General features: G+C 38.2%; 1 protein-coding gene across 2 annotated transcripts in view; it reads left to right on the forward strand.

Moving 5' to 3' along the window:
- The window catches only part of LOC108242715 (mitochondrial glycine transporter B), an 11,860-nt gene extending 9,471 nt beyond the window's left edge, over positions 1 to 2,389 (forward strand). For both annotated transcript variants that reach the window (XM_017427720.3, XM_017427722.3), the window contains one exon: positions 859 to 2,389. In XM_017427720.3, the coding sequence (XP_017283209.1) occupies positions 859 to 981 (123 nt within the window). In that variant the 3' untranslated portion in view covers positions 982 to 2,389. The remainder of the gene's footprint in view (positions 1 to 858) is intronic.
- Positions 2,390 to 21,071: the final 18,682 nt, after the last annotated feature.

A 21,071-nucleotide genomic window follows, 5' to 3' on the forward strand; every position in this document is an offset into this window, starting at 1 on the left:
ACTAAAATGCAGCAGATCTCATTTGTGAAAGTTCAGTTAAATGTCACTTCGAAATAAAGCTTGAAAAAGGTAAGAAATTAGATTATTTTTTCATATTTTTCAGAGAATAACTGACAACGTACGTAATTGGGGTACATCGTGATATATATCGTTATCGTGAAATAAAATTATTCATATTGTGATATAGAATTTTTTCCATATCGCCCAGCACTAGTAGAGCCTGTGGAGTGATATCACTGTTTATTCTGCCACAGTGGATGTCAATTCAGTTAATTTATTAGAAAAAGACATAATAAAGTCTTTTTTTTTTTTTTTTTTTGCTTTTGAAATGATGGAATGTCCCACCCGATGATTTGCACAGCCTTTTTTTAAACATGAGACAGCAATTTAAAAGACTTTTATGGGAAATTTTCCAAATTTTAACAGGAATGTCACAACATTGCAATCAATTAACAAAGGAAACTTGCTGTGGAACAAGAGAAATTAATATAGATCATGTGGGTTTGTAATGTGAGCTACACAGGCTCCTGAGCAGGGGTGGGCAACCCTGGTCCTGGAGGGCCACTATCTTGCATGTTTTGTTTCTCTGCTCCAACACATCTGATTTGAATCAATGGGTGATTAACAGGCTTCTGCAGAACATGAAGAAAGAATTTAGCCACTGAATCAGGTGTGTCGGAGCAGAGAAACAGGTAAAACATGCAGAATAGTGGCTCCAGGACCAGGGTTGGCCACCCCTGCTCTAGAGTATAACAAAGTGTCAGATATTTCAAACTGTGAGTCAGGATTAGGGATACGGAGCACCTGTAGCTGCAGTTTTCAGGCAACTTACGGCTCTGTTTCTGCCTCGTCCCTCAGAAGCACGGCATGGCTGGGTTTTTCCGCGGGGCTGTGCCCAGGTCTCTTCGACGCACTCTGATGGCTGCTATGGCTTGGACTGTCTACGAACAACTGATGGCTCGGATGGGCCTCAAGTCGTGAAGAGAAATGGGGCGAAGCCCCAAAAACGGAGACAGGGGCCGAAACGTGACGGGACAACGTTTTCACTGAAAGGAAGAGGAGGAAGCTGACCGAACCGAACAGCGAGCACTGCCAAGACTGAGCAGAGGAACCAGGTGGATCGATGTGGAAAACGAGAGTGTGTGTCTAATTTAAGTGTCGTTTAAATGTGGAAAAGTGTGTGTTTGTTTTGAGCTTGAGGTGTTACACCTCTCTCATGCCCGTCTTGGCGTGTAGTGACTCCCTGCTGTGAAGTGAATTTATCCCTTTTAGTGTTTCTGCTCAAAGATCCTGGGGGATGATTACCACTCTGAAAAAACAAAGGAGCAGTGAGTCTTTGTGGGACTTGCTGGTTGGCTTTGAGTTGGTGTTTGTAAAAGGTTATGAAGACTTACAGGGCACTCGGCAAGCTCATGAAGCACACATGAGCTGAGGTGACGAAGCACTGAAGAGAAGCACTCCGCCATATTTATAGAACCTGTACACGACTGAGGGATGGTTCTCACCTGCTGACCTCTGCTATCTTGTTTCAGACAATCACATGTACTCGCACAGCTGCATCATGGGAAGAAAATTTGAGCCTACTCCAGTAATCACACTGCAGCCTTTGAGTCCAAAATACTCAGAATTACGCCTGTGTAAACTTTAAAAGCAGCATAATGAATCCAGACGTGCTTACATCTGTAGCTAAGATCTACTCAAACAAGCCCTCTCCGTGATGGAACAGAGTTTTGTAGCATTTCTGAGTTTGTCTTTTTTTTGCTGATCTGTCAGTGTTACTGGTCAGGCTGTGGGTTTTGGATTTGATGATTGGATCCCAGCTGAGCCTGAAATTTACGAATGTTTAAATCTCAAAAATAATAGCGAACAAGAGTTTAGGCTTGTACATTTTTCATGCCTGCTAATACTTTAACAAATGTCCTTGTAAATATTATTAGCTATTTATTAGTAATAAACAAATGAACATGAAATAAATAATGGTTTTGCCTTTTTAGGCTTTTAAAAGAAAGAAAATAACATTACCTATATGTTCATTACAAAAAACAGAGGGCACATTGTGAAGACATCATTAGAGCATCAGACAGGAAATCAACACAGTGGAAATGAGACGTTTCTAACAGAATAAGCTGAATTAAGACAAATATGCAAACATGATGACATTTATTTCAATCTCATTTCCATTTGGTTTGTACTGTATTACAGGAGACAGGGTTACCGATGTTTTCTCTACGTTCACACTTTTGCTGAGCAGCAGGAATGTGAGAAAACAATATGTAGAGACAAAAAGCCTCTAGTGCATGTTTCTTTGAGACAGGCTTTCATTTAGTGATAAATGCTGATGGTAAACATAACGTTTGTGGGTTTACAAAAAAAAAAAAACCCTGCAAAGGACGTCTTAAAGAGCAATGCATCATCGTCTTGGATAACAACACTTTCTTACACAAAACCTTTCAGGTTCCTCTGATTTAAAATCAGTTATTTCCTGTAATTTATCAGTATTTTCAAAAATGTTCTGCTTGTAACTCAAATATTGCTGATTTGTGTAAAAATGACGAGTCTTTATCAGTACTGGAGCTGTGGATTGGGTCTCTGCAGCCTGTTGGTGGCTTTGGAAACAATAATAAAGGGATATTTGGCCTGTCTGAAGTGGGGTTCTATGGAAAGATTGTGACTGATTTATGTCTTACCTGTTGTAGATGGCTCCTTAAAGAACCTCAGTTTAAAGCTACTTAGATACTCCACCAGGGATCAAGAAATGTTCGTTCTAGCCAGGATATTTGGTACTAAACAAGAAACTAGAGTGCAGAGCTCCTGGTGAGTCCTCATCTCTGCTTTTCCACATTAATCACACCCACTTCAAATTTCTGACCAATCAGATAATAGCTGTAGGACACCACACAAGAAAAAAAGTTCTCCCGAGATGATGTGTTGAGAACAAGCTACAAGAACTCCCCAAACCATGTTGTTCTCCCTGGGAGAGAGAACGTTTTTGTCAGTTTTTGAGGATGGAGCAGCCTTAAGTTTGACTAAATTTATAAGCTAACCAGCTTACTAAGTGAATTGCTGCCATCTTAAAACTACTCCAGTCTCCAATCGAACACGGTTTCAATGACTTTTACACTGTCTTCGATTTCTTACAAGAGTTATTTATGTAAATGATGGCAGAATTTCTTATTGGGAGTTCTTGCGGCCTGAACGGACCCACTTCCACGGTGGGTTTGGCTGTTTCAACTCCCGTCTTAAAGATTTCCTAGCAGTCAGTCTATGCAATGCTTTCATTAATATTTGACACCACCATCAGTTTTTACATTACATTTTGACAGAATTATTCCTGCCGGTCGTGACACCAGGCGGCACCAGAGGTGCTACATGTTACCACTTTGACATTTTGGAGACAGGAGCAGTGTTTGGACGGCAGCAATCCACTTTGTGTTTCGCTGCTTTGGGACTAGCCATTAGCTTGTCATTTCTGTCAGATTTAAACTTTTATCTCCAAACCAAGGTCGTTAAAAGAGCCATCTACAACAGGTAAGATAGTCATTGCTCATAACATTTCCGCAGAACACTTCTTTAAAATGGCTGGCATATCCCTTTAATCATTGTTACAAAAAACTAATGATAACTAAGAATTATATAAAATTATATAAAATTATATAAATTATATTTATACAGCCTGTTTCTGTGTTTTATTTATTGTTTATGTTTTAAGAAGGGGTCGTGTTGGAAGTAAACGATACATGCTGGAGTTTTTCAAAAAAATGCCAAATGAATGAACTCTGGTGAAAAAGATGTTAATATATTAAATAAACGATGAAGATTTAAAGGGCTGGCCTCAAATATCCTGCTTGTTTAACAGACTTTAAATCTGAAAAGTAAAGCCTCAGTGTTTTCTGTGTAACACAATATGTACCACAATTCACAATTTTAGCTTCTTATCCCTCCTCTGTTGTGACTGTCTGCATACAGCGCCTCACTGTCTTTCTCTTTATGTCAATAAATGTTCCTCTTTTTCCTAAAGTTTTGTTTTATTACAGAGCAAACAGCTGGCACTAAATCTTTATGTAGATTTTAATTTCACGTTCTTTATTTCTACATTCTCATTGTTTTCAACCAAGCAAACTATCATAGTGTGATTAAAATCAAGATGCAGCTCTACCAAACTGACTGCTGTGTAGGGAAGAAAAAAAATAAATCCAATCATTACATCAGGATTTAAAACAATACGTGAGGTTTCAATTAGGTTTATCTAGACATTAGTTTGCTAATCCAGCTACATTCAGATATAAAAGAGTTTGCATGCCGAATAAAAACCTTTAGATATGAACCTTTCTGTGTTTCTTACTTTATAAATAGAAAAAAAAACAAAACTCAACATTAACTATCTCAATAATTAATCTTAAGTTATGCATATAAGAATAAGAAGTAACTTTCAGGGAAAAAGCTGTATTTTTGAAATATGTAGTTTAATAGCAGATGAAGCTGAGTTTCTCCTGGCAGTCCCAGCTCTCCCACACTCCCTCTTTGGTTAAAGCTCCACAGCGTCTCTTCATGGGACACTGGCGGTCCTGATCTCCTCCTTGGGACCAGGCGTCGTACTCCAGGGGGGCCCCGTTCACCCACATCCAGCTGTCTCCAAGGTAACGCAGCCCGATCCACACCCGCTCCCTGATGCTGCTCTGTTGGATCTCATTTGTGGCCAGAAGGTTTTCGGTCACAGAGAGCAGACTGGTGAGGTGACCGTTATTCTTTCTGCAGTGCTCCAGAGCCTCCTCCCAGGTCTTCTCCTCCTGCACCACAGTCAGGTCAAAACAGAAGAAACTGTGTTTTTCTCCACCGTTCTTCCATTGCCATCCGTTGACAGTCCAATAGACGTTATCAGCAGTGGATTGTAAAAGAACCAGGCCATCGTTTTGTAAATCAAGGTCATTGTGGTAGGTCACAATGTCTCCTCCTGACCAGACCCATTTCTGGACAGTTTTATTCCAGTAAATTCCGATCCATCCTTCTTTTGGGTCCCCCATAGACCAGTTGAACACCATTTGCTCCAAGCCATTGGTGAGTGGTGACACATCGGTGTGGTAGTCTCTGCAGTATGCTCGAGCCTCTCCCCAGGGCAACTTGTCTTCAACATAAACATGTTTTGCTGACAGACAGCATGCACTTGTAATGATGAGCACTCCAAAGATGATCTTCTCCATCTTGCTTCAGTTTGTGTTCCCAAGGAACGAGACTGGTTTTATTCGCTTTCTCTCAGGCTGAAGTTAAGGCTGAGCAAGCATTTGCATCCATATGAATAACATGCCTGATCCCTTAAGCCACCTAGATTAGAAGTAGTCACGATGCTCCCAGTTCAAAATTCTGTTTTGGTTAAGTGGAAATCGGGGAAAAAAACAACAAAATAAAATGGGAAACAACCAAGATACATTTGTAAAAAAAAAATAAACATAAATGTAAAGATGTTGAAACCCAGCTAAAATTTAGCTAAAAATATTTTCAGGCTAAATAAATGTACTTTTAGCCTTAACTGATCAAATTAGATCCCAGTAGGCTAAAAAACAAGATGAAAAATTAAAAACATTCCTTGAAGGAATGCATATCACCCTTTGCCTTTCATGCAATCATTTTAAACGGAGATCTTCCTCGAATGAGAAGGGGCAGAGTTATTGATGTTTCTCATTAGCGTGTTAGCACTCAGAGTATGTGTTGAGGATGACTCTAAGCTGCTAGCGCAGCAGTTACAGCCATTGTTATCGCCCGTCACCAAAGACAAAGTGGCGACGTGTTTTTGCCCGTGACTCTGCATGTCAGTACTGGTTTTTCTGTAGCAATGTCAAGATATCTCATGAACCACTGGACAGATCTTATTGAAACCTTCTGAAAGCAATCACTGGATGTACATCTACAATTGCCAACCCAACTCAAGATGGCCACCACAGCTAATTTGCATTTAACACATGTTGAGCTAAAACTCCAAGTGCTTCACAGTACACAAGATCTTTGCCTAAAACTTTGCCATTAACTTTTAGAATCAACACTGTTAGCAAAATATCTCATTAACAGGTGGGAAAAAAATAGAAACTCTCATAATGTAATCACTGAACACACACATTGCACTTTTTTGTGTTTCTTAAATCAGGTTGGCTCCAAACGTTAATCAGCATTAGAGGCACATCCAGTGATTACTTTCTGAAAGTTTTGTTCAAATCTGTCTGGTGGTTCATGAGATAATTTGTCAACACTACAAACACACATTGAGCACACACAGGCAAAAACATTACTGCTGCTTCGTCTTTGGATAATAATGAATCTTGAACATGACTTTATGTGACAAAGCAAAGATCACGAACTGGTAATGCGTCTGTCCTGATTACCGGACGCGAAGTGAACCTCGAAGCTGGTTTTTTTATCTTTGCAAGGCGTCGACTGAGGCCTTCCTGTTCTGTTTTGTTTAGGAAATTTATTTCCATTTGATCTTGAGATACAACATGTGAAAATAAGTCCTGTTCAACTCACACTGTGCTTTGTATTAGCCTTCAAACAACTTTGAAAACTACAGTGAAACAATTTGTCGCAAAAACAGATCTTTGTATATCAAAATGACCAATTAGATGACGTGGCCTGAAGAAATTTGATTTGGTAAAGGCTCTAAAACCAGACTTTAAGGCAACGTCAAAACAATTTTGGAAAACAATCAGGCACCTCAGGCAGGAGAAGTGGAGCTTTGCTGATCCATTTTTACTGTGGAAATGGGATGCTATTGATGTTTAGTCAGGCGGTGGAAGAAATGCTTTGAGACTCTCCTCAACACGAATGATACACCTTCCACTGTGGAAGTCTTGGGTGGATGTTCACCTGTTAGTGGAGCTGAGGTTTCTGAGGTACTGTGGCAGCAGGGCTCTGGGGGTGGATGAGATTTGCCCTGAATTGCTTAAGGCCTTGGATGTAGTTGGGCCTGTGCAACACTGCATGAAGTTTAGGAACAGTGCCTTTGGACTGGCAGCCTGGGGTGGTGGACCAGACCCAGTCTTTACAAAGGCAGATCAGAGGGAGTGCTCCAACTATAAAGGGATCACACCCCTTAACCTTTCTGGGAATGTCTATGTTGGGGCCCAAGAGTAGAGAGTCAGATTGATGGATGAACTTTAGATTTAAGAGGAGCAATGGGATATTTGTCCTGGTCATGGAACACTAAGTTTAAAAGTGAATGGAAGTTTGCCCAACTGGTCTTCATGTGTTTTGATGACTTGGAGAACATTTACAATTATGTAATTATGCTAATTGTGGGGCGTATTTTAAGAGTATAGAGTTTCCGTTCCTGTGGCTGCCTTTTGTCACAGACTCTGTTCATAACTTACCCTCTGGTCTTTTTTAAAGACATGGTCCACCACCACCACGATCTGCCAGTCCAAAGGCACTGTTCCCAACCTCCATGCAGTGTTGCACAGGGATGTCAACTAAGACAGCCCAACAACATCCAGGGCCTTGAGGAACTCAGTGTGAATCTCATCCAACCCCAGAGGTTTGCCACCTCAGCTCCAGTGATGGGTGAATCCCCTCAGTTCTGCTTCAGCAGTGGAAGGATTATCATCCAGGTTGAGGAGAACATTGTCTTTTCTCTGATCCTGCAGTGTCTAAACATCAGAGTAACACAAGATTTTAGCTGAAACCATGACAACTGCAGTGTCATGTTTGACCTCTGACCCTCAGCAACACAAGCGGGCTTAATTGCATTTAATGCTTTAATTCAGTGTTGTTGTTTTTTTTTTTTCAACAAACAAAATCCTGCCTTCATGCAGAACCCATAATGTTGTGACTCTGGCTACAGCAGATTTATGTTTAGATTGGAGGCGAATCTGATTTGTTTCTCAAATCAGATCCTCAGGATGGATTGTCAGCTCTGTTATCTGTAAGTCATCAGACTTTACAACTGACCAGCCATGCCACCCTGTATAAGAAATACAACTGCAAATTAGGCAAAGTTAGAATTGTTTTGTTATGCAGCTTCAAGAAATGCAAGAATACCAGCAATAAATACGTTTCTCAAATACCTGCAGTACTTAAACACAAGATGGCAGGAAAGGTTTGAAACTCCAAACTGACTGTGTTTACAGTTAATGTTATATAAAAAGAAGAAATGTAAAACTATTATGCAAAATCTGAAAATATATATTTTGATATAAATTGATCGTAGATGTTGCAAATAAACAACAATAAAACTTGAATGATGAGAAGAATCATCTTTTCAGTAAATCACTCTTTTGCTTAAGATTTATTCAACACAGCAACGCAAGACAATATTAAAGTATTAAAAAAATAAATGCATTAAAGGAATTTAAGTTGTCCTCCTTTAGAATATGTTTTGTTGGTGGGGGGGGTAGCAAACTCAATACGCAGACTCATTAAAAAATGAACAAAAATTTATTAACTAACAAAACACGAAAACAAAAAGCTGATGTGGCAGCAAAACTAACAAAAATTCCAAAAACGAAAACCGACGGCAAGGCAAGGCATGAAAATCGACAAAAGGTGAGGGACAACAGACAAGGACCGTACCTGATGCAATGAACTGGTGAGGAAGTGAAACAAGAGACCGGGTTTTAAAGACGGGGAAATCAGGAGAAGTGGGCACAGGTGAGTAACGAGGATTGAAGACAGGTGGAGATGGGCGTGACAGGAAAGCAGGAGCAGACTGAGGGCAAGTGGGTAATGAAAAACAAAGACAAGAACTTAACCAAAAACCCAGAAGACAAATACAAAAATCCCTAAAAACAAGACAAAGCAAAAACCAAAAACAAAACTCATGAACTCATTACAATGTTTGTCACATTTTCTTTCACAGAGTAACTTTATTCTCAGTGTTGCAGCTCATGGCTGCTTCCTAAACAGACGATTCAGACGTTAACGCTCCTGATGCCCTCGTAACTTCAGGTCCATTTGACCCGAAGGCCACGGGAGGATTAGATGGAGAGAGACACAATGCAATGTCAGGTTACAAACACACTAACGATTACATGAGGTTACATTTGTCAGTCATTCAAATTTGGTGAAGTCTGGCACACAGCAAACTGTTTAACATAAGACTAAAATTAGATTTCCTGATTTGTTTTAGGAGCAGACAGCTTCTTGAGGAGGAGACAATGACAACAAGTTTTTCCCACAGCCAAAGGGTTGAACTCAGTGCACACAAAATAAATACAGAAAACCTAATTATGCAAACATACATCTAAACATGAAAAAAGAAAAAATATTAAGCAAAAAACGCAAACAAAAAGGTTGCAAGGGTTTGTTAAATGGCCCTACGGTGTTTTAAACTGTAATTCTTGTTGCTTTTAAAACGTTGAACTATATGAGCTTCAATAATTGTTTAAGAAAACTTGAACTGCATTATAACCTTTATGACAGACTTGCTTTCTAAGCCCTTACAGAAAATGCCATTCTTTCCTTGTCAATTTTGGTACACATTACACACAGTTATCTTACTTTTATTGTGTGTGATTGTCGAGGTGTTTGTTAACATTTTTTAGTTTTTTTGAAATGATGGAATGTCGTCCCTAATGACACACAGATGATAATAGTAGATTTCTCCTGGCAGTCCCAGCTCTCTCTCTTCGGTTAAAGCTCCACAGCGTCTCTTCATTGGTGGTCCTGATCTCCTGGCTTCCACTTCTTGTACCCCAGAAGGTCCCTGTTCACCCACAGCCAGCCGCCTCTAAGATAATGCAGACTGTTAGACGTCATTTGTGGCCCGAAGGTTCTCAGTCTCAGAGACCAGGCTGGTGAAGTCCAAGCGGGAGAAATTGTGACTTTCTGTGTCGTTCTTCCACTGCCATCCACTGTTGGTCCATAGACATTATCAACAATGTGTTTTTGATTATAAAGATCTTCATTATCTGGTTAATCAAGCTCATTGTGGTAGGTAGGTAAGTCTTTTGGATAATACACAAAAACATATCAACTAAGATTAACCTGTCTAGGGGACCTGTCTCCACCTCGTTAGAGTTTTCTACCTGGATCCCCCAAAAAACCCAAGCCCTGGGGAATTAAAGTGTGGCTGCAAGCAGGATCCTCTGGGCACATGTACAACTTTGAACCCTATCAAGGTCCAGCTGGGGGACTAGGTGAGATCAATCAGCTGGGAATGCCTGGAGATATTGTCATGTGCCTTTGTGAAGACATTCAGGACAAAAATTACAAGGTGTTTTTGACAATTTCTTTTGCACCATTCCCCTCCTTCATGCACTGGAACACCAAGGGATCTATGGCACTGGCACATGTAGAACCAACAGGAACATATCTTTATTTTGAGCCTTGTTTTACATCCCTAAAGATAAATAAAACGCCTCGTGAAAAAAGTTTTATGTTTCGGTTAACTTTTATGTTTATCAATAGAGCTTAAATAGAGAGGTCTACAGAGTAGTGGAGGAACCACCGTTCCAATATAATACCATATTACAACTGTATACCTAAATTATAACTATACCTATATAACTACCATGGTATTACATTGATGTTTTTTACAGTACAAAATGCATGAAGGACACTTGAGTGGACAGATAAATATTTCTTTAGAGAATAAAGATAAAAAATTGTATTTTTTCAAACCTTGTTTTACATATCTAAGGATGTATAAAAACACTTAGTAAAAAAATCCTGATTGAGTTTTTCATATTTCATGCATGAGAGGGTTAAATAAAAAGTATCAGTACCACATTTGTACAGTAAAATTGTTCTGATTGTTGCTTTCCAAAACAAAAATTGGAAGTCAGAAACAAAGATGGAGAAGATGTTGAAAGCCAGTTAAAAGCATTTTAGTCTAAGCTCGTGTTTGAGTTTTTTCTGATTAAGCAGACATAAATAAGAGGAATGTGAATGTGTTTATGAGACAATATTCAGATAGTAAAGTGTTAATAAGACTGGTGACCACCAGAAATAAAATGGACCTTGAAGCTGGTTTTCTTATCTGCAAGGCGTCGACTGAAGCCTTCCTGAACTGTTTTGTTTGGCAAATTTATTTCCATGTGACCTTGAGATACAACATGTGAAAACTAGTTTGGTTTTAAGTCACACTGTGCTGTCTGTCAGACTTTAAACAACTTTTAAAACTTCAGTGAAAGCCTTTATCAATTATTTGGCCTGAAACAATCTGACAGTTTTTTTTGTTAAAGATCCCTGTTATGGTCATTAATGAGTTAAATATGTTATCATTAAAAGCCTCAATAACATTTGATTTTTTGCACTGAAACAATGTAGAGTGAAGACTCTTTTCTTCTCTCCTAGTTAAGGACTGAGCCTGATTTAATTATCTCACATAAAGCTTATAACAGAACATCTGATTGCCTGAAAACCGTGAAACAAAACTTCTCAAGATCAAAATTCAAAGGTAATTAAATGCTGCATTGTTTATTGTACTATGGAAAGCAAATTAATTCTAACATTTCTAGCAAAGGAAAGGATCTGGTCCAGTGATCCACAACCAGGACATAAACCACAATGCTCCTCCTGAATCTGTCAACTAAGACAGCCCAACAACATCAAGGGCCTTGAGGAACTCAGGGTGAATCTCATCCAACCCCAGAGCTTTGCTGCCTCAGACTTGTTTAATTACCTCAGCAAATTAGGCAAAGTTAGATTTGTTTTGCTATGTAGCTTCAAGAAATGCAAGAATGCAAGCAATAAATACATTTCTCAAACACCTGCAGTATTCAAACACAAGATGGCAGGAAAGGTTTGAAGGATTATCATCCAGGTCGAGGAGAACATCATCCTCAGTGTTTGCATAAGGAACTCATAAAAGGTCTAATAGCTGCAGAGTTGCTGTGTGCTGGTTTCTTTGTCTGGGAACATGAGACAGTCAATTCACTGAGGATTATAAAGTTACTTTTTTGCAAGAGGAAGTCTCAGGTCTAAAGTACTTTATTCAATATAATTTAGTTGAAACTTCATCACAAATTTAGCATTTAAGGTAAAAAGAAGTCAGTATGTGGAAAAAATAATCTACAACACAAAAACGTGCCAGGAGACAGGAGACACTGATGGATCACAGAAACATGGCTGTTGTTCCATGTTTGACCTCTGACCCTAAACTTTACCATAAGTGAAAGTGAGCTTAGGTACATTGAACGCTTTAATCTTTTCAGCCAGTGTTGTGTTTCCAACAACCAAAATCTTTCTTTCAAGCTGCACCCATAATGTTGTGACTCTGACTACAGCAGGTTTATGTTCAGACTGGAGGCGAATCTGATTTGTTTCTCAAATCAGATCCTCAGGATGGATTGTCAGCTCTGTTATCTGGGAGTCTTCAGGATGAAGGTTCGTCCTCACATCAGCAACCTGTCAGCTTGGTGCATTTAGAGAATTGCAGTACAGTTGCTTTATTCAGTTTGTTTTTATGTTAATCATGATAAAACTAGCCAAGATGCAATTGTTGGCTAGTGTTGTCAGCTTGGGCTGCCATGGCAACAAAATGGGCATCAGTGACCACGTAGCTTTGATCTTGATGCAGTTTTGGTACAGAGACACATTCTCAAAGTTGCAGCAGGTCATTTATTTCCACATCTGATGATTCTTGTACTCTTCATCTTGTTTCTCCATCAGCTTGTAAGCAGTCCATCAATCCTGAGCAGCAGGTTGGCAACAATGAAAAGGAAGAAAAGGAAAAATCAGATTGTAAGAGCATAGAAAATCAAATGTCAGAGCTGCTGTTATATACACTTTTGTTGTCTTTTTTTTTTTTGGTAAAATGTAGTTTAGAATCAAAGCCAAATTGGACCTACTGTAGCTCTGCAGCTCTAATAAAATTTTCATTTCCAACGGAGTTAAAAATGTAGTTTGAAGTACATGTACTACTTCAAACTACATTTAAAGTGGTACATGTTTGGGCAAATCCAGATGTTTTAATTTTTTAAACTGTGCAGATGATCGGCAGGAAAAACACTGACAAAACATCTCTGCCTTCTCCTTTTGTTGAAAACTGAAGGCAGCAATATTTATTTAATGAGCGCTGCCATGCTGTATTTTTAGAGCCAGAGCACAGTTGGGCTATAAGACCTGCCTGCTTCCCCACATGCAATCATGGTGTCAGAAAACTGTCTACAACTAAACATAAAGGTAAAACATACATGAATCAACAAAAATCAAAACCTGGGAAAAAATATCTAGCATGTGTTTTTATTATTGTATTTCTTTTCATTTAAAAAGACTCAAACTTATAGTGCAGCCAGTGGAGTGGGAGCACTTCCTTGTTACGTTCCAAATCAAGGTATTATTATTTGTTATAAGTGCAGACACAGTGTACTGCTGTTTGCTGAGTGTTTAGACGATCAAAACTGATATTAAATCAAGTTAGCATCATTTAAAAACAAAGATCTAAAGTTAAATCTCTCGTTTCCAATCATAAAGATTATAAACTCGTGAGTGATTGACAATAAAAAGTCATTTGTTACATGAAGCAAATAGAGTGTACTGTCAGTCATAACTTTTAAAGTAATATCTCACTGGACTGCGACTGCTGGCGGCTGGTTGGTGAACAGAATAAATATATAAATCCCTACAGCTTCCTAAGCCACAACTAAACCCACAACTAAAGGTTAGTTTAAAGGTCGAGTTTAATTAAAATAAATAAGAATGGAAATATCTGTTGAAAAAGCAACTAAAACAGCTGTAACAGGTTATTAGGTTTCAGGATTTTTGGTTGTTGCTCCTAATAGTAAATGTCATCCATTTGCAGAAATGTTTAAAGAGCATTCATTCACTGACACAAAAAATTAGGACAGATTAAGTTTTCAATCCCAAACAGCAAATCATTATTTCCTCTCTGATTTTGGTACATGTATAATATGTTTATCCTCTCAGAGTGGTGTCAGATTGTCAAAATCTTCATGTTTTTAGGTCATTTCACTGCTGTGGATCATTAGAGACATCCATCAAATGCATGGTAGTCATCAATGGCTTTAAAATGATATAAATCGATATAAAAATCATAAGAGTTTGTTTGCAGAATGAGAAGAACCAGACACAACATAAGCTGGAAATCATGTTTGTTTTTCTCATCAAAACCTCTGTGTGGATCGGAGGTGCAAACGCCACAAAAAATTCCATTTCTAAAATATCCAACGTAGTGTGGACAAGGCCTCTTTGTCTCATTCTTACATTCTGATGCTGATGAAGCTGAGTTTCTCCTGGCAGTCCCAGCTCTCCCACACCCCCTCTTTTGTTGAAGCTCTTCATTGGACACTGGTGGTCCTGATCTCCTCCTTGGGACCAGGCTTTGTATTCTAGACCAGTGGTTCCCAACCCTGGTCCTTGAGGAACACTATCCTGAATGTTTTCATTGTTTCTCTGCTCTTCAGCACGTCTTCAAGTTCTGTAGAAGCTTGTTATTCACTCACTCATTCAAATCAAAAGTGTCAAAGCAGAGAAACAACTAAAACATGCAGGATAGTGTTCCTCGAGGACCAGAGATGGAAATACTGTTCTAGATGATCCCTTTTCACCCACAGCCAGGTGTCTCCAAGGTAATGCAGGCCGATCCACACCGGCTCAGTGATGCTGCTCTGCTGGATCTCAGTCTCAGAGAGCAGACTGCTGAGGTCATCGTAAATGTCTCTGCAGTGCTCCAGAGCCTCCTCCCAGGTCTTCTCCTCCTGCACCACGGTCAGGCTCAAACACAAAAGGCCGTTAGAGTTTGCCACCATTTTCCCATTTCCATCCTTCTTTGGTTCAGTAGGTATTATACGTGTGAGGCTAATCGACATTGTTGTCCGATAAACTGAGATAATTCAGACGTTGACTCCATCTTCACCTCTTCGTGGCTCAATTCCAGAAAAGACCAATCCATTCTTTTTTTTTGTCCTCACCCACAGACTATGAGCACTTTTCCCCTCCAGATCACTGGAGAGATGTGAAGGATCAGAGTGGTATTCCCTGCAGTGTGCTCGATCTTAGTGGAAGACATGTTTGTCAGACAACCAGCATGCACTGGTAATGCATCCACTCTGAAGATGATCTTGTCCATCCTGCTTCAGTCTGTGTTCAGCAGCTCTGAGACTCTGACTTTATTCTCTTCCTCACACTCTGAGCTGATGGCAGAACATTTTCATACAGATAAACCAAACCTCTGATGACTTAAGCAAAGCAGAATAATGTATCTTTGAAACAAATCTTCACCTACTGGACATTCAGGTTTTTTTAAAAAAAGGTGGTTCCTCTTTACATTTACTGGAAGGCAAATGAAGCAAAACAACAATAAAAAGTAGAAATGTTCTGTAGACCCAGTGACCAGTGCAGCTACTGCCTGAAATCCCAACATTGATCTACTTTTCTCTATAAAACCCAACAGTAATTTTGGATTCAGTTTTTTAAATTATCTAAGGTGACAAAATGCAAAGAGAATTTAAAAGAAATGTTAAAGCTGCTGCCAGTGGCTCATTAGGGTCACCATGGTAACCAGACATCTATGTTTCTCACTCTCTGACAGCACTCTTAGTAAAACAGGCAGACAGAAACATAAAGTAGAAACTAAGCCTTAAACACTGACTGTAACTATTAGTCATATCAGAAGTGTCATTGTGCAAACCAAGCCCAGCACTTTTAATTTTTAAACTCAGGTTTTACTCTACTTTTTTAAAGAAACGACTCAATATATCTCTTCACTCTTAATTGCTTTTAGCACATATAATCAAATGTTACTGATCTGAATTTGATATTTATAAAACATATAACTTATTTATGACCATGTGACCACAATCACAAATCAAAGTTGTGACACATACTAACTACACCTGACCTACGGGATACCTGTCCATCACCTGTTAATAATCTGAGAACCAATCAGATTGATTCCCTATAATCATTCTTTTGACAGGTTACATTTTTTGAGACACAAATGTTATTTTTTGCCACAAAACATGTTACTGTAGTTATAAAAGTTGTTTAAAAGCTAATACAAAGCACAGTGTGATTTAACCAGGACTTATTTTTACATGTTGTATCTCAAGGTCAAATGGAAATACATTTCCTAAACAAAACAGAACAGGAAGGCCTCCGTCTTTACCTTGCAAAGATAAGAAAACCAGCTTCAAGGTTCACTTCACGTCCAGTAATCAGGATGCTTTCTGATCTCTGTTTTGTCATTTAAAGTCAAGTTATGTTTCATTTTTATTATTGCTCACTGCTGAAAGGCAGGCAGGCCTGTGAGTGTATGTTCATTTGTCTGTAATGTTAGCAAAATATCTCATGAACCACGAAAAGTATTTATTGAAACTCTCAGTAAATAGTGAATGCACATCTGTGACTGGATAACTGATGGTGTCAGCCTAATTCAAGGTGAAAAAACAAATGTAGAAAGTCTGTAATTTAATGGTTTGTTTGCTCTAAAAAATGTAACTGAGCATGTTTTTGTAATCTAATACAAACGTGTATTATAATTGTGTTGCATCTTTACCTGATGAATCATCTTTTCATTGACTGACAGTCGTAAATGATTAATGCAAATGTGAGTCTGTTCACAAGCTAAAGCAGGAGTCAAAGAATAAAATTGTTTTTGATAAAAAAAAGAACTTTACAAACTCTTTGTGTTGTGGTATTTTGTCTTTTTTTTGCAGTGCTAACTAAACTCCAATGGCTCAATGATGTTTCAACAACAAATGTGCTGTCTACAACACAAACACAAACTGTCTGCAGTTTGATGCATCTGTCAGGGTTCAGAGGGAACTATTGGCAAGTATCTGAAACATTTTGTCAAACTCCCAAGTTGTAAAATGTGATTTGCTCTTGTTGCCTTTGGGTTAAATAGTTTTTAAAATGACTCATAAATCTCAGTAGTTTCCTGTTAGACAGCAAACTGTTCACTGCAATGTTTTGGTTTCTCACACTTAAATAAGTTTTAGCCATAAAATAAAAGCTATGTGAGAGTTTTTTTTCAAATATTGTTTGTTCATGTGTTGTGATAAAAATTAAGTTTTATTTAACAGCTACCTTGCTGCACTCTTAAAAGATAAGTAAAAGAGCTCACTAACATGTTTGAATCAAGTCTAAATAAAGTCAAAAACTTGTGAAATGTTTTTATTTGCCCTTTATTTATACAGGTCGTCTTATTGAGACGAGAGGACTCATTTTCAAGACAGACCTGACTTGAGGCTGCAATCTTGAGGTTATATAACAAATTAAAACAAAAGTCTGAATAAATTTATTAGGGTGCCTTCACACTAATTTGTATTTTGCCGTATGTTAGCATATTTTTAAATTATTCTTATTATTATTATTATTCTTGCGAGTTCTCAGTCTGACAATCTGTCTTCTGTTTTCCTTGTCTTCAAGTAAAGTCCACACCCACAACAGCAACTTACACATCAGTTTCCTACAGCTCCATGTTTAAGGAATGGAAAATATCTGTACGCATCATATGACCAGGCACAGTACATGTGTTAAGAACATAAAAGAATGCACCCCTGATGTGGCGCTTTGATGCAATGAATGAGACAGACGAGTGACGACAAAAACTACACATAAAACTTAGACATAAAAACACCATTAATACACGACAATACCGTGGCAGTGCAGGCAGAGAGTTAGCATGAGATTCTGAGACATTGTTGGATCACTGAAGCGTAACTTTCCTTCTCATGGTGTTTATAGAGGGATATGTAACATTTCACAGTTGCTACATTAATTGTGACAAAATTTTCCATCTGACTAATAAATCTTTGACAGCTTTGTGCTGGAGATTACATTACACACACTAAAGAGTCGCAGACCAATCTAAAAAATTTGATACGTAATTAAACAATCTGGCATTAGTTTCTTCCTGCCGAATATCTCAGTATGTCGTAGAAATGGAAGACAAATGTAGAAAAGTGAGATGGGGGAATGACTAATAGTTTGTGAAGAGATTTAGTTTTTCAGGTGTTTATAAAAGCAAATGGTCAAAAGTTTGATAGAGCCTGCTGACTGCAAAAGAAGGTTGCAATGTTTCTTTTGAGCAGGAACATGAAATGATGAATTAAATTAGAAAAATCTGTTGTTTATTTTCTCATAATTTGTGCACAATAAATCCCATTAAGGGAAAACAGTGGTGCAGCAGAGATGTTGCCTCAAAGCAAGAAGGTCACAGGTTTGAACTTCAGCTGGAGTCTTTTGCTGAGGCTGAACATTTTAAATTAACTCTGGTGATTATCAGTGGTTTTATCACAGTGACCCAGAGAAAACTGCTTTGAGCCAGAATATCAACCACTGTTAGGAGAACATGTTCATCTGTGAAGATAATGTCTGTCTGAGAAGTTTTGTCTTGTTACTGCCTTGAAGGTAACTATGAATATAAGTATCACTGTCGCTACTCTTTTAGAAAACGATCCATATTGTGAAACTGTCTGAATCTTATAAAATTGTATTTATGATAGTTCAAATGAAGTCTCTTCAGCTGTCAGTCCTTAAGTTCTCTGTTTAAGTATGAAGTAAAATAATTCACATCATTTTCTTGAGCCAGCCAGGCTGGGTGGGGCTGAAACACTTCTTGGCTGATGAAGTGAGAGCCTTACCAAGTACACAATCCTTTAATTGTTGTCTGACTCAGAATTGGTAACTGTAAAACTCCATTTGTGTGAGCACAAATCAGCTGCTTTACATTCTGTCAATTTATAAATCATCTGAATTAAATGAGTCTAAATTAGGTCTATAACTCATCTAAATCAGTAGTTCCCAAACTTTTCTACTATCAGCCAACAAAAGAGTCACAGAAACTTGTCACCCTAACTCTCACTGACTGAAACGTACTGTATAATCATCACTAAACAAATTGAACAAAAGCATAAATGACCATAACAGATTTAGCAACGATTAAAATATTTATATACTTCATTTACTTTGTGTATGGAGTTTGGATGTTCTCCTAGTGCCTGTGTGGGTTTTCTCCAGGTACTCTGTTTTTCTCTCATGGTCCAAAAATATACACTGCTCAAAACATAAAGGGAACACCCAAAAAACACATCCTAGATCTGAATGAATGGAATATTCTCAATGAATACTTTGTCACTTAGTCAATCAAAGTTATTACACAGAATAAAACAATCTACAACACACACAATAAGCATGTTTTGCCTCTGATCCAACAAAGTCTAAAAATCAGAGTATCATGGCTCAGTTTCAACAAAAACACTGATGGCTGCTGTTTGGCTTAGTGACACTAAATGTGTTCATCTTTTCAGCCAGTGTTGTGTTTCCAACAACCAAAATCTTTCTTTCAAGCTGCACCCATAATGTTGTGACTCTGACTACAGCAGGTTTATGTTCAGACTGGAGGCGAATCTGATTTGTTTCTCAAATCAGATCCTTAGGATGGATTGTCAGCTCTGTTATCTGGATGGAGGTTTGTCCTCAGTACAGTTGTTTTTCTCGCTTTGTTTATATGTTAATCATTGTAAAACTAGCCAATAATTGTTGCTTCATGTGGCAGGTTATTGTATAAATCTGCTTGAAGATTATTCTAAGGGCATCAGCAAAGTAGACCAGGTTAAAATGGTTTGTTGTTTTCTAGCTTCAGTGAATGCAAGAATTCAAACAATCAAACTAATTTCTAAAAGAGTCAATCTGCTGCAATCTTCAAACACAAGATGGCAGTGAAGGACTGAAATAAAGAGCTGACTGTTCACAGCTTTGCTTGTTTTGTTCTTCAACGTAGAACTGTGAATGTGACAATAAATTAGTTTTATGAAAAATCAAGATGCAACATGTAGACCACAGACAATAGGAATGAGTACATTAAAAATAGGAAAAAGCTGTATGTTAACTCACAAAATGAATTTAGCTCAAGTTTTTGATCTTTCTTGAAGCAAACATGCACAACTTGGCCAGATACAGTAGTCAGTGTTTTTGTTTTTCCACATCTGAAGTGTGTTTGTTTCTGGTAACAGGTTATAATTTAAGACTTTGGTCGATTGTAGATAATAAAATTTTAACAATAGATACAATAAATTGAGATCTTTGCTTATTGACCCTAAAGAACAAAGACAATTATGAGTGGAAGTCCTTTGTCTTTATTTGTCAAATTTAAGTAAGAAGTAAAGGACATCAAACACAAAATCTCCTCATCACTTCAGGTTCTTAGGTGTAGAACTTAATGCAGACATTGTGTGGTTAATAAAACATTTAATACACGATAGAAATTTTGTTTAATGAACAGGAAGGGAAAACGTCAAACATCTTCTCTTCTCCCAGAAATCCTCTCCTGGTTTCAGTAACAGATAAATCTTTACTGATTTAATCTGATGGATGACAAAGCTGAAAAAGCTGTTTGTTTTTCATCTACACTTCTGTATTCATGTTTAAGTTTTCAGTCATCATTTTTTATATTAGGTCACAATCAAACTGTATCTGCACAAATGTCAACACAAACCAACACTGTGGTTCTATGAGGAGGTGCAGACGTTTCAGTGCTTGTTGGCCGACAGCAGAATTCAAACGGAGCCAGACCAAATGGACCCAATCCAACCAGAGGAGGAAAAATGGCCTCGACTCCAGTTGGCATTTTTGGAAACCGTGGCACAGAATGATGAGTGTTTTTTGTGACTTTATTTCCCTTATTTACCTGTTGGTGGTAACATCGAGGCCGCACTCAGTTCCATATAAAACCACTGAGTCAAATCCAATCAGCGTGAAGCAAGTCGTGCTGAGACTGGACAATCAAAATTGTTGATTTTGATTTTGGCATGGCCCTGGGGGGTGGGTGCTGTTCAGAGCCAACAGGGCTGCCAGAGGTGACGACAGCTAAATCGCCTTCTGACTACCAGGAGTTCAAATTTGTCCATGTTGGCTGTCTGTTAAATCTGAATCTGGATTGATCCAAAATGAAAACAAGTATGTTGTGTTTTGTTTTAGTGGCTCCTTGATAATAACACCATATTTAGTGTCATCAGTTTGACAACCAACATGTGTTCACTGAAGTCTGTTATCAACACAGGAAGTCTTCATCTCCAACATTCACAGTTATGCTGCAGATAAATCTCTGAATCTAGACTTTTATCTGCAGTGGCTTCTGCACTAACATTATCTGCTGTGTACCAGCCTAATGAAACATTTTA

Source organism: Kryptolebias marmoratus, linkage group LG3, assembly GCF_001649575.2.
Source record: "Kryptolebias marmoratus isolate JLee-2015 linkage group LG3, ASM164957v2, whole genome shotgun sequence".
Classification (NCBI taxonomy): domain Eukaryota; kingdom Metazoa; phylum Chordata; class Actinopteri; order Cyprinodontiformes; family Rivulidae; genus Kryptolebias; species Kryptolebias marmoratus.